The 16,897-nt window shown below is 44.6% G+C and overlaps 1 protein-coding gene across 1 annotated transcript in view; it reads left to right on the forward strand.

Moving 5' to 3' along the window:
• The window catches only part of LOC141094869 (peroxidasin homolog), a 65,424-nt gene extending 48,783 nt beyond the window's left edge, over positions 1-16,641 (forward strand). Inside the window, exons 19-20 of the mRNA XM_073580873.1 lie at positions 1,596-1,677; positions 13,358-16,641. Of these exons, the coding sequence (XP_073436974.1) occupies positions 1,596-1,677; positions 13,358-13,438 (163 nt within the window). The 3' untranslated portion in view covers positions 13,439-16,641. The remainder of the gene's footprint in view (positions 1-1,595; positions 1,678-13,357) is intronic.
• The last annotated feature ends 256 nt before the right edge of the window (positions 16,642-16,897 follow it).

Below are 16,897 nucleotides of genomic sequence, written 5' to 3' on the forward strand. Positions count from 1 at the left end.
GTTCCTCTGTTGAGATTTGGTTCGTGAGTAGAATGCCTGGGGGTGGTCAACCTGTAGGAGTGGTGTGCTTGGCTGTGGTCCCCCTGTGCAGGTAGGGTGCATGGATGTGGTCCCACTGTAGGCGTAGAGTGCCTTGCGGTGGTGACTTAAAAGTGATGTGGTGTCTAGATAAGGTTCCATCTACAGTGGGGTATATAAATGTGTGGTAAGATGGTGTCCAGATATTATTCCTCTGTGGTTGGCTTGGGGCACCCAATGGGTAAGTGGGGGAGGAGTATGTGTCACGACCCTGTTGTCGGGTGTCCCTGTCCCTAACGCCAGGAACACCCTAGTGTGCCCTATTCCCAGGATTACATCTGATTGTGAAGATGCCGGGGACACGTACCTTGCCATAACTCCTGAATCCGCCCTCAGTCTGTACCCTTCCCCCACCCGGTGAAGAGGGGAGTAGTTGTGCACTGTAGTACATCAACCAGACTAACAAGGTAATATGAACAGGGATAACTCCAAACATGCAAATATATTCACACATATAACAGAGGAAGTCATCAGTGGAGGATGGGGTTAAACCAAAGTAGGAGAAGAAAGGCAATTATCACATACTCAAAACCTAGCAACAGTCACAGATAAACCCACCAAATGACTTCTCCTATAATAACTAACAACAACCTCCAGCCATGCAGCAAAGGCTATATCTGCCAATGAGTGCTAGCCAGGGCCCAGATTATATAGGAGATGGGTGTGGCTAACAGTGCACAGCTGAGAGTCTTATCTCCAGGAGCTCTCAACAGAGCAGATTAATGCCTGTACTGCTAAAATAAATTTACACCATTTAATAAGATGGTGAACTGCTTCTGACCAATGCAGGAGTAAGAAAAGTCAGACGCTGCGGTCTTCTGGCTCCTCTCTGTTACGGTAAACCTGTGACAGTATGCCTGGAACAATACCCCTGTGAGGTGCAATTTGGGGGAGAAGTAGATAGCAACAAAAAAAAGAGAAAAGGCCAGGTCACCAATGCAGCAATATGTCCACCAGAGCCCAGAACATAACCACTGCCTAAATAGTGATAACATCAGAAAAAATGTTCAGCAAGTAGTACCAACGCATTTCTGGTGCGCACCCATAGTGCACCAGAAACTCATAGGTAGTACTTTAGATTGGTGCATTTTTTCTGATGTTATTATTTCAATAAAGTCTTGAATTTTTTTACTCTGTCTTGAGCTGAATCTCCTCTATATCCTTAAGAGCACCTATCTGTGGTCCACCTGTAGGGGGAATTGGGAGGCACTCAAGTATGGTGTCACTGTAGGCTGATGTAGTGGTTGCCCAGATGTGATCCCTGTACAAAGGATTAGGGGTAAAAGTGATCCCAGTTTTGATCCCCCCCATAATGTGGAAGAGGAGGCGAGGCACCGAGTACATCTGCAGGGAAGAGGAGGTCTGTACTGAAATACATCTTGTTTGTTGTCTTAACTAATATATGCCTTCCACTTTGTACGCTTACATGTTCAACATGCTGAAGTTTTTAGTTTGTAGCTGGGCACAGAAGGATGTGCGAGGGCAGCATATCATTATGCCAATTACATTCATTACAGATTGCAGGAGCTTCCTGATGACTATTCTGCAGAAGATCATGTGCCCAGACTGGAGAGCGCCATCTCTACCCTGCAGAACAAGGTGATGACAGACATTGAAAAGATAATCTGACTGTGAAACTGCTGAATTACATATCCGGTGACATGGTAAAATATGTTAATAATTCAGGATATGATTGAAAACTGAAGATACTTTAGATAAAGTTTAGGTTTGGCTGTGCTGGGGGCCATGATGATTTGTATGTTACAGGGGTCACATGGCACGAACAAGTGCTGCCTAGAATCACAATACTACACATGTAAGGCCACATGCACACATTGAGTATTTGGTGAGTTTTTTTACCCCAGTATTTGTAAGCCAAAACCAGGAGTAGAACCGTCAGAGGAAAAGCATAATAGAATCATTTGCACCACTTCTGTATTTTTCACCCACTCCTGGTTTTGGCTTCCAAATACTGGGGTAAAAACTCACCAAATACTGGATGTGTGCATGTGGCCTTATAGTTCTCTTGCTCTTGATTTTGACAGTTTCCATGGGTCCAAAATCTCCACTAGGAGCCACAAACTTTGCTCAATAGTGGTCCCCAACCTTTCTGACCTTGAGAGCCACATTCAGTACTGAAAGAGGGTTGCAAGCCACATTCAGTTCTGAGAGAGTTTCGCAAGCTACATTCAGTTCTGAGAAAGGGTCACGAGCCACATTTAGTTCTGAGAGAGGGTCCCAAGACACATTCAGGTCTGAGAGAGGGTCATGAGCCACATTCAGTTCTGAGAGAGGGTCGCGACCCACATTCAGCTTCAAGAGAGGGATGCGAGCCACATCCAGCTCCCGTCCCCCCTCAGAGTAGTGGCAACCAAAGCCCCCATTACAGGTATAATGAAACCAAAGTTTTTCCACAGAAAGCACCTCACAGCAGTATACCAAGATCCAGGGGTTTCCACAATACCCCTCAGTATTCTCCCATCAAGGACTCCCACCACACTGTCTCATCCAGCTTCAGGTACATCCTCTGACAGGTATCATCCTGCCTCCAGCTTACCATTCTTAAATTATCTCTAAACCCCTAAGACCCAATGGCGTATCTAGGAGGGGCAGCTGGCAGGGGGCGCAGTCGGGCCGCCTAATACGGCGGTCCGCATTGTCTCCCCTGGCGGCGGCATTCTGCCGCCCCCTGGACTGGGAGTCGGCCTGTGAAGCTGACAGCCGCCACAGTGAAGCTGCAGCGCGCCGGCTCCCAGGGATCAATTGTACTCGCGTCTGTACACACGTGATTACAATTGAAGCTCTGACCACCGGGTTAGAGCAACGCCAGCAGTGTGATCATGTCATGTGATCACGCTGCTGACGTCACTCTCTTGCACCCAGAAGCGCGAAGAGCATCGGTGGTAAGTGCTCTACTCTGGAGCTGAAGAAATCACGAAAGATTAAGAGGGGGAGTACATAATGTGTGGGGCGATCTGGAGTGGAGATGGGGGGGTTATTTAATGTGTGTGGGGAGATTTGGAGTAGGAATGGGGGTTATTTAATGTGTGGGGAGATTTGGAGTGGGGATGGGGTTACTTAATGTGTTGGGGGATTTAATGTGTGTGGGGAGATTTGGAGTGGGAATGGGGGATTTAATGTGTGGGGAGATTTGGAGTGGGAATGGGGGATTTAATGTGTGGGGAGATTTGGAGTGGGAATGGGGGATTTAATGTGTGGGGAGATTTGGAGTGGGAATGGGGGATTTAATGTGTGGGGAGATTTGGAGTGGGAATGGGGGATTTAATGTGTGGGGAGATTTGGAGTGGGGATACTTAATGTGTGGGGGGATTTGGAGTGGGGATGCGGGGATTTTATGTGTGGGGATTTGGCATGAGAATGGGGGGATTTAATGTGTGTGGGGAGATTTGGAGTGGGGATGCGGGGATTTTATGTGTGTGGGGATTTGGCATGAGAATGGGGATTTAACGTGTGTGGGGAGATTTGGAGTGGGAATGAGGGGGATTTAATGTGTGTGGGGAGATTTGGAGTGGGAATGGAGGCATTTAATGTGTGGGGGGGATTTGGAGTGGGGATGGGGGGATTTAATGTGTGGGGGGATTTGGAGTGGGGATGGGTGTACTTAATGGGTGGGGGGATTTGGCATGGGGATGGGGGATTTAATGTGTGTCGGGAGATTTGGAGTGGGGATGGAGGGATTTAATTTATCTGCGAAGATTTGGAGAGGGGATGGGGGGATTTAATGTGTGTGGGGAGATTTGGAGTGGAAATGGGGGGATTTAATGTGTGTGAGGAGATTTGAGGACACAAAATGAGGAGCATGTATGTATGAGGGCATGTATGAGGAAACAGTATGGGGGATGGGTGCAGACACAGTATGGTGAGTGGGGGGATGGGTGCAGACAGTATGGGGAGCTAACAGGTGAATGTATGTGGACACAGTATGAGTAGCGATGGAAAAAATGTATGCGGACACAGTGTGGGGAGTGAGGGTGATGGGATGTGTGCAGACACAGTATGGGGTGTCAGGCGTATGTGTGCGCAGACAGTATAGAGAGTGAGGCAGTAAATATATGAGGAGACAATATGGTGAACAGGGAGATGTGAGCGGAGACAATATGTGAGGCGACAGTATGGGGGGAAAAAAGTCAGTGGGCACACAATAGAGAATGAGTAGTGGGGGCATAGCATGGGGGGGAACAGTGTAAGGTTACAGCCAGGAGGGGACAGTATACCAAGGAGGGGAAGTGTGATGAAAGGGTACAATATACAGAATGAGTCCTATAGGGAGGACACAGTGTGAGAGGACAGTGTGAAAAGGTATCTGTCTGGAAAGGAGAGGTCAGTTTGAAGAGCATGTACCAAAAGAGGGACAGTGTGGGGGTCATGTTTTGTGCAGACAATATAGTGAGGGGCAATTATTTATTCAGGGGCTCAGTGTACTGGAGGTATTTTTTTTTATTCAGGAGCATTATAATGACACTGCTCTCTATAAGGACATCATGTGGAGATTTGCTGCAGAAGACCAGAGAAGATGGAAGTCTGCAGAGACGAGATGTGGATGAGAAAACTCATCATGGGGTCTGGACAAGATGAAGAAAAGAAGTAGAACGACTCCAGAGATGACGTCATCTATAAGGTACCTGGATGTAAATATTATTTGTGAAACTGACTTATTCTCATGTTTTTATTTATGTTAGGAGCGTTAAAGGGGTTTTCCAGGTTTGTGATGAGTCTGCAGTCATTCTATGTGACTGCAAACTTCTGAATTTTCACAGTGCGCACTGCACGCTGTTAGGATTCTCTTGTGCCAGTAATTTACATATATGCGGTCACATGCTGACTAGACATGTGTGGCCTCACTCAATGAAAATGAACGGAGTGAGGCCAGGCACGTCTAGTCGGAATGTGACCAGAAGTATATAAATCACATGCTTGTGCCGACATGACCGTCCACTGGCAAGGGAGAATCCTAAATGTGTGCAGTGCATTCGTTGTGAGAATTCGAAAGCCTGCAATGTCAGGATTCAGCTCTACAAGTTTCAGTAGTCATCACATGGACACTTCACTCATATATGATTTTCATACTTATGGTCCTGTGACAACGAGCTTCTCTTCCTGCTTCTCTCAGTTTTTCACTGAACATTGAGAGCATTAGGTAGAGCAGCTCATTGGCACATGACTAAGTGTGCAAATCGCATGTGTGCTTCGGGGGTGCGCCGATCCGAATTCTTGCCCCGGGTGCCAGAAAACCTAGATATACCTCTAAGACCAGTATACAGTGGGGAAAAAAAGTATTTAGTCAGTCAGCAATAGTGCAAGTTCCACCACTTAAAAAGATGAGAGGCGTCTGTAATTTACATCATAGGTAGACCTCAACTATGGGAGACAAACTGAGAAAAAAAAATCCAGAAAATCACATTGTCTGTTTTTTTTCCCTTTTATTTGCATATTATGGTGGAAAATAAGTATTTGGTCAGAAACAAGCAATCAAGATTTCTGGCTCTCACAGACCTGTAACTTCTTCTTTAAGAGTCTCCTCTTTCCTCCACTCATTACCTGTAGTAATGGCACCTGTTTAAACTTGTTATCAGTATAAAAAGACACCTGTGCACACCCTCAAACAGTCTGACTCCAAACTCCACTATGGTGAAGACCAAAGAGCTGTCAAAGGACACCAGAAACAAAATTGTAGCCCTGCACCAGGCTGGGAAGACTGAATCTGCAATAGCCAACCAGCTTGGAGTGAAGAAATCAACTGTGGGAGCAATAATTAGAAGATGGAAGACATACAAGACCACTGATAATCTCCCTCGATCTGGTGCTCCACGCAAAATCCCACCCCGTGGGGTCAGAATGATCACAAGAACGGTGAGCAAAAATCCCAGAACCACGCGAGGGGACCTAGTGAATGAACTGCAGAGAGCTGGGACCAATGTAACAAGGCCTACCATAAGTAACACACTACGCCACCATGGACTCAGATCCTGCAGTGCCAGACGTGTCCCACTGCTTAAGCCTGTACATGTCCGGGCCCGTCTGAAGTTTGCTAGAGAGCATTTGGATGATCCAGAGGAGTTTTGGGAGAATGTCCTATGGTCTGATGAAACCAAACTGGAACTGTTTGGTAGAAACACAACTTGTCGTGTTTGGAGGAAAAAGAATACTGAGTTGCATCGATCAAACACCATACCTACTGTAAAGCATGGTGGTGGAAACATCATGATTTGGGGCTGTTTCTCTGCAAAGGGGCCAGGACGACTGATCCGGGTACATGAAAGAATGAATGGGGCCATGTATCGTGAGATTTTGAGTGCAAACCTCCTTCCATCAGCAAGGGCATTGAAGATGAAACGTGGCTGGGTCTTTCAACATGACAATGATCCAAAGCACACCGCCAGGGCAACGAAGGAGTGGCTTCGTAAGAAGCATTTCAAGGTCCTGGAGTGGCCTAGCCAGTCTCCAGATCTCAACCCTATAGAAAACCTTTGGAGGGAGTTGAAAGTCCGTGTTGCCAAGCGAAAAGCCAAAAACATCACTGCTCTAGAGGAGATCTGCATGGAGGAATGGGCCAACATACCAACAACAGTGTGTGGCAACCTTGTGAAGACTTACAGAAAACGTTTGACCTCTGTCATTGCCAACAAAGGATATATCACAAAGTATTGAGATGAAATTTTCTTTCTGACCAAATACTTATTTTCCACCATAATATGCAAATAAAATGAAAAAAAAAAAACAATGTGATTTTCTGGATTTTTTTTTCTCAGTTTGTCTCCCATAGTTGAGGTCTACCTATGATGTAAATTACAGACGCCTCTCATCTTTTTAAGTGGTGGAACTTGCACTATTGCTGACTGACTAAATACTTTTTTTCCCCACTGTACTGTATGTGCATCCAGATCTGCTCTTCTGTGAAAGGTTACTGTAGTGCTATGGCCGGCGCCCCTGCATGGTGTCTCATTCTCCCTCCATGCAGCCAGCTTACTCACCGCCCCGTGGTGTGGTCCCCAGCATGTTCCCTGCTTACTGGTCTATGTGTGCATGCTCCTGGCCGGTGGGTCGCATAGTGTGCGCATGTGAGCAGGTTGTAGGATGCAGTGACGGACAGGAGGCATCGTAAGGGTTAACAGATTTATTAACAGGAGAATACTCCATGCAGGGAGGTGATGGGTTAAGCAGGGGTATGGCAAGTGATATTGGCACAGTATAGGTGCGGGGTAAAGCAATAATCTTAAGTAAAGCAACTGTTCATGAAAGAGTTAACTTATCAGTCTGACAGCTTCCTGATTGCAGAGTCTTAGGTTCCAACGGTGGCGCCTACGCAACTGGTGCATGATGATTCTGGTGTCGTCTTGAAGAAGTTGAGGGTCCGGTTCCCGGCGGTGGCGATGAGTCCTTGTTGACTTGTGCGGGGTCCTGGGTCCATGGTTCGTCATGCGGAGTGCAGCGCAGTCTGTAACACTGCCAGAGTGTAACTCGAGCTCGACAGTAGCATGTGGGTGAGGAAGGGCACAGTTCTAGATGGGTCACCCGGTCTGTCTTAGGTGGCACGCGCATGGTAACAACTGGCCCCGAGCGCTTGGCACTTCCGGTTGCGGGAGCCAACGGGCACACGGCAGATCTTTGTCCACAGTCACTGTACCTTGACGCAGGGAATCTATGGCGTGGGCCTGCGCTGTAACAATGCTCAAAGGACATAGCACCAAATTCCCCTGCTGCGCGCTCTGTCTTCCCGCCAAGTCTGCTCTCCCTTTCTCGAGCACAGGCTCTTATCTTAGTCACGCCCCCTGCTCTCAAGTGCAAAAGTTGGTCCGGGTTGGAAAGCTTTCCTCCAGACAACAATGGTGACAGCCCCGACCATTCCGGAACCGGCGCAAGAGAGGTACCCCTTATCCAGTCCATATTCTTACACTCACAAGCGCTCCCCAGCTTTTAACCCCTTTCCTACATTGGACGTAATATTCCGTCCATGTGACCTGGGCCCTAAGTCCCATGGACGGAATATTACGTCTAGCGCGATCAGCGGCGCCCACGTGGTGAGCGCCGCTGATCGCGGCCGGGTGTCAGCTGATTATCACAGCTGACACCCGGCACAATGTGTCAGGGGCGGTCACGGACCGCCCCCAACACGTTAACCCCTTGCACACCGCGATCAAACACAATCGCGGTGTACCGGGGTTAAAGGGAAGCATCGGCAGGGAGGGGGCTCCCTCCGTGCTTCCTTGAGCCCCCCACAGCAGCGCAATGTGCAGCGCTGCTGCGGGGGTCTCTTTCCCTGCAGGTCCCCGATCCAATATGGCGACAGGGACCTTCGGGGGCCTGCAGGGAGCTGGCTTCCTCAGTGCCTGCAAAGCTCAGGCATGAGGAAGTCTGCGTCTATGCCTGTGACAGATCGCTTATCTGTCACAGTGATCTGTGATGTGACAGATCAACGATCTGTCACAGGACAGTGATGTCACCCCTGGGACAATTTAATTAAAGTTAAAAAAAAGTGTAAAAATAATTTTTAAAAAATCGCTAAATAAATTTAAAAAAAAAAAAAATATTCCCAAATAAATTCATTTTTTGGAAAAAAAAAACAAACAAACAATAAAAGTACACATATTTGGTATCGCCGCATCCGTAACGACCCACCCTATAAAACTATCCCATTAGTTAACCCCTTTAGCGAACCCCTTAAAAAATAAAAATAAAAAACGAAGCAAAAAATGATTTATTATCATACCGCCGAACAAAAAGTGCAATAACGCGCGATCAAAAAGACGCATATAAATATCCATGGTACCGCTGAAAACGTCATCTTGTCCCGCAAAAAACGAGCCGCCATACAGCATCATCAGCGAAAAAATTAAAAAGTTATAGCTCACAGAATAAAGCGATGCAGAAATAATTATTTTTTATATAAAATTGTTTTCATTGCATAAAACCGTCAAAACATAAAAAAACGACCTAAATGAGGTATCGCTGTAACCGTACCGACCCGAAGAATAAAACCGCTTTATCAATTTTACCGCACGCAGAACGGTGTAAACGCACCCCCCAAAAGAAATTCATGAAACGCTGGATTTTTTTCATTCTGCGTCCCAAAAATCAGAATAAAAAGCGATCAAAAGATGTCACGTGCCTGAAAATGGTACCAATAAAAACGTCAACTCGTCCTGCAAAAAATAAGACCTCACATGACTCGGTGGGTCAAAATCTGAAAAAATTATAGCACTCAAAATGTGGTGATGCAAAAACTACTTTTACAATAAAAAGCGTCTTTTAGCGTGTGACAGCTGCCAAAAATAAAAACCGCCATAAATAGTAAATCAAACCCCCCGTTATCACCCCTTAGTTAGGGAAAAATAATAAAATTAAAAGAAAATGTATTTATTTCCATTTTCCCATTAGGGCTAGGGTTAGGGCTAGGGCTGAGATTAGGGTTAGGGGTGTGTTGGGGTTAGGGTTGGAGTTATAATTGGGGGGGTTTCCACTGTTTTGGCACATCAGGTGCTCTCCAAATGCAACATGGCGTCTGATCTGAATTTCAGCCAATTCTGCGTTGAAAAAGTCAAATGGTGCTCCTTCCCTTCCAAGCTCTGCCATGCTTCTAAACAGTGGTTTACCCCCACATATGGGGTATCAGCCTACTCAGGACAAATTGCAAAACAACTTTTGGGGTCCAATTTCTCCTGTTACCCTTAGGAAAAAAAAAAATTGGGGGCAAAAATATCATTTTTGTGGAAAAAAATGATTTTTTTTATTTTCACGCCCGGGCATTATAAACTTCTGTGAAGCCCTTGGGGGTTCAAAGTGCTCACCACATATCTAGATAAGTTCCTTAGGGGGTCTAGTTTCCAAAATGGGGTCATTTGTGGGGGGTTTCCACTGCTGAGGTACATCAAGGGCTCTCCAAAAGCAACATGACACCCGCAGACCATTCCATCAAAGTCTGAATTCCAAAACGTCACTACTTCCCTTCTGAGCCCTGACATGTGCCCATACAGTAGTTTTCTCCCACATACGGGGGATAAGCGTACTCAGGACAAATTGGACAACATCTTTTGGGGTCCAATTTCTCCTGGTACCCTTGGGAAAATAAAAAAAATTGGTGACTAAAAGATAATGTTTGTGGAAAAAATAAGATTTTTTTATTTTCACGCCCGGGCGTAATAAACTTCTGTGAAGCACTGGGGGGTTCAAAATGCTCACCACACATCTAGATAAGTTCCTTGGTTTAGTTTCCAAAAATGGTGTCATTTGTGGGGGGTTTTCACTGTTTTGGTACATCAGGGGCTTTCCAAACGCGACATGGTGTCCGATCTCAATTCCAACCAAAAACGCCAAAAGGCGCTGCTTCCCTTCCGAGCTCTGCCATGCGCCCAAATAGTGGTTTACCCCCACATATGGGATATCAGCGTACTCAGGACAAATTGCACAATAACTTTTAGGGTCCTGTCACCCTTGGAAAAATAAGAATTGAGGGTGAAAAGGTCATTTTTGTGGAAAAAATATGATTTTTTTAATTGTACGGCTGTACGTTATAAACTTCTGTGATGCCCTTGGGGGTTCAAAGTTCTCCCCACACATCTAGATAAGTTCCTTGGGGGTCCAGTTTCCAAAATGGTGTCATTTGTGGGGGGTTTCCACTGTTTTGGTACATAAGGGGTTTTCCAATCGCGACATGGTGTCCGATCTCAATTCCAGACAAAAAAGTCAAATGGCGCTGCTTCCCTTCTAAGCTCTGCCATGCGCCCAAATAGTCGTTTACACCCACATATGGGGTATCAGCTTACTCAGGACAAATTGTACAATAACTTTTAGGGTCCTGTTACCCTTGGGAAAATAAAAATTGGGGGTGAAAAGATCATTTTTGTGGAAAAAATATGATTTTTTTTTAATTGTACCGCTGTACGTTATAAACTTCTGTGAAGCTCTTGTGGGTTCAAAGTTCTCACCACACATCTAGATAAGTTCCTTGGGGGGTCTAGTTTCCAAAATGGGGTCACTTGTGGGGGGTTTCCACTGTTTAGGTACATCAGGGGCTCTCCAAACGTGACATGGCGTCCGATCTGAATTCCAACCAATTTTGCATTGAAAAAGTCAAACGGCGCTCCTTCCCTTCTGAGCTCTGCCATGCGCCGAAACAGTAGTTCCCCCCCCACATATCAGGTAACAGCGTACTCAGGACAAACTGCACAATAACATTTTCATTCCAATTTCTCCTGTTACCCTTGGTAAAATAAAAAAATTGAACCTGAAGTATTTTTTTTGTGAAAAAAAGTTAAATGTTCATTTTTTTTTTTTTTAAATATTCAAAAAAAATTCCTGTGACGCACCTGAAGGGTTAATAAACTTCTTGAATGTGGTTTTGAGCACCTTAAGGGGTGCAGTTTTTAGAATGGTGTCACTTTTGGGTATTTTCTGTCATATAGACCCCTCAAAGTGGCTTCAAATGTGATGTGGTCCGTAAAAATAAAATGGTGTTGCAAAACTGAGAAATCGCTGGTCAACTTTTAACCCTTATAACTTCCTAACAAAAAAAAATTTTGTTTCCAAAATTGTGCTGATGTAAAGTAAATATGTGGGAAATGTTACTTATTAAGTTATTTGTGTGCCGTATCTCTGTGATTTAAGAGCATAAAAATTCAAAGTTGGAAAATTGCGAAATTTTAAAAATTTTCGCCAAATTTCCGTTTTTTTCACAAATAAACGCAAGTTATTTGAATGAAATTTTATCACTAACATGAAGTACAATATGTCACAAGAAAATAATGTCAGAATCACCGGGATCCATGGAAGCTTTTCAGAGTTATTACCTCATAAAGGGACAGTGGTCAGAATTGTAAAAATTGGCCCGGGAGTTAATGTGCAAACCACCCTTGGTAGTGAAGGGGTTAAAGGGCCAGAGCTTGTATAGTGAAATGCTCTTAGCCAATGAGCTCCAGTGAACACCTGATGGCCACTTAGCTATGCTCCTTCCTAGGCAGGCCCAGTCCTGTGGCACAGTGGGTCCACAAATCCACATGCGCCATTGTTGGGCTTAACAGCTGCTCACAAAATTCACCATTTTGAGATGTGCTCTTTGTAAGCAGGTTGTGGGATGCAGTGACGCAAGGGAGGCAGAGCAAGGGTTAACAGAGTAATAGTTTAATTGAAACAATAGAGGAACTCCTTGCAGGGAGATAACCAGTTAAGTTGAAAAGAGAAATGGCAAAGTAACAACAGTCCAGTTATCAAACTTATAGTGTCTTTAGGTTCCTCAGCCGCAGATGATTCATTGGGGGTTGTAGTACTGACAACGGCTGGGGTAATGTCTGCAGATGGGGTCCCACAAACGACAGTCCAACTTCTGGCGGCAACGGGCGGTCTTCGGTTTTACCCGTTGAGCCCCTAGTCCATAAGCCTGTGCAGCTAAAGGAAAGAGAGCTGCAGAAATCCTGGGATCAAGCGTGGGCTGATGTGTACTGTCCGGCAGAGGGGACCACAACCTAGTGTCCTGTTGCCGGCCCACGCTTCTTTGCAAGTGCGCGGTCTTACTTGTAGCTGGGCCTCCAGCGCTCTCTACACTCGCTGTCCCGCTGGATTGACCGGGAGATGTCGGCTGCAGTATGTTGCAGCGCAGATGCTCGGGGTGCGGAGCACGCTGCTCACCCTCCGGCACTCTACCTGATGGCGGGAAACTGACCGCTGCTTTGTGCGCTTTTGGCTCTGTTTCCGGTTTAAACGCCCCCTTGTCATGGGGCCTGTCTGGTTCCCTATCCCTTCCCCCGGGCAACATGGGACGCAGCCTCAGCAGTTCTGATCCCAGTTCAATACAGGTACCCACAGGCAGGTCCTCTTCCTTACACTCTTCTTACCTTTTTGCTAGACCTGGAGCTAATACACAAAGCTGGCAGACAACCACAAGCCACAATTCATGGACCGCAAGCCACAAGTGTCTCCTGGGCTGCAGGTTGAGAACCCCTGCTCTAGAATATAATGGTTTCTTTGATTTTAAAATTAGTCATGATCCATGATCAGTTGGCCTTAGTAATGTAAGTAGGTACAATGTGCTGTTTAAGTGGATTAAAGCTATTCAGCCCATAAATAGTTTGGGATCCCTATTTAAGTCCAGCTGCTTCTGGCTCCCTTCCTGACCAATGCTCAGCTGCCAGTGCAAAGTATGGGTCACTCCAAGTAGGAACCCCATTTATCAGTCACTTATAGCATAACCTATGTCAAAGGATCTGTCATTGTAATACCCTTTTTAGTCTATCAGTTTGGGATGTCAATCTTCTATTTTCTGTTTTAGGTGAAGGAGCTTGAAGCTCAGGTGAGGCACCTTCAAAAGATGTTACCAGAAAAATTACCGGCGCAGCCAAACCAGCTTTGATGATACGTCCTTATTACAAGGACACAGAGGACTCCAAAAGTAAAAATGAATAGCAATAAGGATGACTGCGCGGTGGTGGTGCAGACCACTAGGACTTATAATGCTGTACTCTGTGGTAACTGCGCTCACATAGGATAATAATGTGCCCATTATTCCTCTGTCTCCAGCCTCTTGTGTATCGCGCAGGTTTACCAGTTAGATTAGGATATGCCATCAGTAGCCGATCTGTGGGGTCAGACTCCCAACCCAGCTGATCAGCTAATTGAAGAGACTGTAGTGCTCCCCTTAATGTCTAAAAGGGATAGATCTGTACCCTTTGTAATGGCTGTGCACCTTAGTTCCATTCACATCTATAGGGCAGATTTTTGGTGAGATATAATACCAGGTAGGCCGGGGGTCACACTTGCGAGTGTGATACGAGAAACTCACGCGAGTCTCTAACATCAATACCCGGCACTGCCGCCGCTACTCGGACCGGAGTGTGCGACTGCATAGAAATACATGCAGCTGCACACTCCAGTTATTGATACGAGAGACTCGAGCAAGTTTCTCGCATCACACTTGCAAGTGTAACCCCGGCCGTACTATGAAAAACACCGATCAGTGCTTGCTAAACAATGGAGGGGACACCACTTCAATCTGCACATTATTAAGAATAAGGACCCCTCTGATCTGATATTGATGGCCAATCCTAAGGTTAGGTTATCAATGTTCCTGGAAGCAAAACATTTCATTTACAGTTAGATTTACCACTGATTTAGGTATAAGACACAAGTGGTCTTAGGAAATTGGTCTTGCTGTACAAGAGCCTGCCTATCTATTCTGCACAGACTTGTTTTAGTCCCTTCCTGCTCAAGCAGCAGGAACACTGAGAGAAATATGCCAGAAATTACACCAGGTTGTCATATTTCTTGGACTCCTTATCTTCTAAGAACCTGTCAGCAACCCCCGCAGGGAAAATTAATCATTACACAGATCTCATTGAAGCTAGTCTATTGTCCATGCAATACCGTATATGAACACACTGGTTCCTCCAGGTATGATTTTTTTAGTTGCTCTCTTCAATGGCTAGAGATGAAGGTGCTAAATAACGGACCCTACAAACTCAGAAGTCTCTATTAGGGCATTTATATATAGGACTCAGCTCCTCCATTCACCCAACAGAGGCCAAAAGTTTGATCTTTCCACCTCTGTTTGGCCAGTATGCATGTACATACCATATACCTACAAAGTAGCCATTGTTTTATTTTTTTTTTTCCACAAATCAATAGTATACGAGAAAAATAAGAAATTTGGTAATTTCTCTTTTTAGAGAAATTTCTTCTTTCGCCTCAAGATCTGACCATCTATTCTCAAAACTATTCACTGATAAAAATCGGTCTTCAGTGAATACAGACTGTCTCAATACTGAGATAGAAGATGGCAGTTGGTGCTCATAAAGTTATATGGAGAACTGTCATTTCAGGAGAAATTGCAGCAGAATGTTTGTTTCTGCCCCTCACTCCTCCTCTATGCATAGAATTTTACGAGCACCAACTCTCATCTCCTATGTCAGTAATGTGAATATCCATCTTCACTGAACATAGATTTTACCCATGAATTGATTGTAAAAGATCAGTCCATAAGGAGAAAAGATGATTTCCATGATAAAATATATAAGAATGTTGCTTATTTTCATGTATACTATTAGTTTGTTAAATAAAAATTAAAAAGATGGTTATTCTTTAACTATATAGGAAAGCAGAGCAGATCTTGCTTCCATTACTTAGGGCAACTAGAACAAAAATGTATATTATGTTGCATTATTTTTTTTCTTAGTGGGTCCCTTATGGTGGACTATGGCTAAGGTTGGGCGCTTTCCCCTGAGCGTATGTGCCCGACAGTGGCCATAAGCGCAGTGTCCCAAATCTTACCTATAAGTAGGACACTTGGCCTAAAAGAAGCCTCCTTAATATCTACTATATATCACCCCTCAGGATTCCTAGAAACATACCATAGGGTATGATGGTGAATAAGCAGTTGTGTAACGAATCAGCAGATATTAGTACGTAACATTGTCATATTGGATCTAGTTGTATGAAAACGTATTTTCTAATTGACTCCTATAGAAAGAAATAAAACTGTGACTTCTGGTGTCTTTGTTCTATCAGCTTATTATAGATTTTGTTATTTTAGCTGTAGCCACAAAAATACAATTACAACTACTATAATGCTTCCCATTATGCTGCCCGTAAAGGACGGCAAGAACAATTATCCAATTATCCAGTTGGAGAAAGCTGGGTCTTCGCGTTTTTTATGAACCTAGATGTCTCTGTGACTTGATGATCGCACCATAACTACAAAAATTGTTTGGTTCCTCCAGGGCTTGGTTCCAAGAAGAAGTCAAAAGCCAATAATAAGATAACCAACAAATAGTGACGAACACAGAGGAAGGCACAATTAGTGTTAAATACTGGTAAAGGCAAGTAAGGGTTCATGTTAGCTCGGGTCCTAAAAATGTCCGATCAGATACTAATTCTCTCATGCAACACTATTAACTGATCTACGAATGCAAGTCAGTTTAAGTCAAGTTTGTCATTTAGCCCAACTCATCTTTATTAACGCATTCAATGAATATGACTTTTTACCTGCATTACTTACATGTAGACTAGACTTATGAATTTGAAGTTCTTAGCACATATTTTGATCAAATTGGGTGAGCCCATCTGCCAGCAACAAGGCAATCTCATCTGATGGAAATCTGCTCAACGTATAAAAAAAATTCAGGACGCCGATCTGGGTCATCCTCGTCGGGATGCTGCAGCAGCTGAACTTTGTAAGGGTGCCATTTGTGAGTAGTAAATATCCGCCAAAGGGATGTTCGACTGATGCCAGATCGGCGAGCTTAATTTGCAGAATGGGCAAAACAAAAATTGGAACAGGACCCCGAGTTGACACAGAACATCATGTTCAGTGATGAGGCAAACTTTTTTGGGTGGGCCATTTATATGGATACACCTATATAAAATGGGAATGGTGACCGTTTTCTTGCGTAGGGTGTCTTGCATTGAAATCTGCTGCAATGACCCGGGTACTGCATTCACCAGACATCAACATAATTTCTATCCGCTCCTCACGTGCTAACCTCTGTGACATGTCAATGGCTGTAAATAAAGGGAAGCTTGTAAATAACTCATGAAAGAATAAAGTTATGTTAAAACCAAGCACACCATTGTTTTTCTTGTGAAATTCTCAGTAAGTTTGATGTCACATGACCCTCTTCCCATTGGAAAAATAAAGTTGGATCCAAAATGGCCAACTTCAAAATGGCCACCATGGTTACAACCCATCTTGAAAAGTTTTCCCCCTCCCATATACTAATGTGCCACAAACAGGAAGTTGATATCACCAACCATTCCAATTTCATTTAGGTGTATCCATATACATGGACCACCCTACCTATGTATGTATGTATGTATG

This window comes from Dendrobates tinctorius, unplaced genomic scaffold (genome assembly GCF_039654945.1).
Source record: "Dendrobates tinctorius isolate UK_male_01 unplaced genomic scaffold, ASM3965494v1 ptg000065l, whole genome shotgun sequence".
In the NCBI taxonomy this organism is placed as follows: domain Eukaryota; kingdom Metazoa; phylum Chordata; class Amphibia; order Anura; family Dendrobatidae; genus Dendrobates; species Dendrobates tinctorius.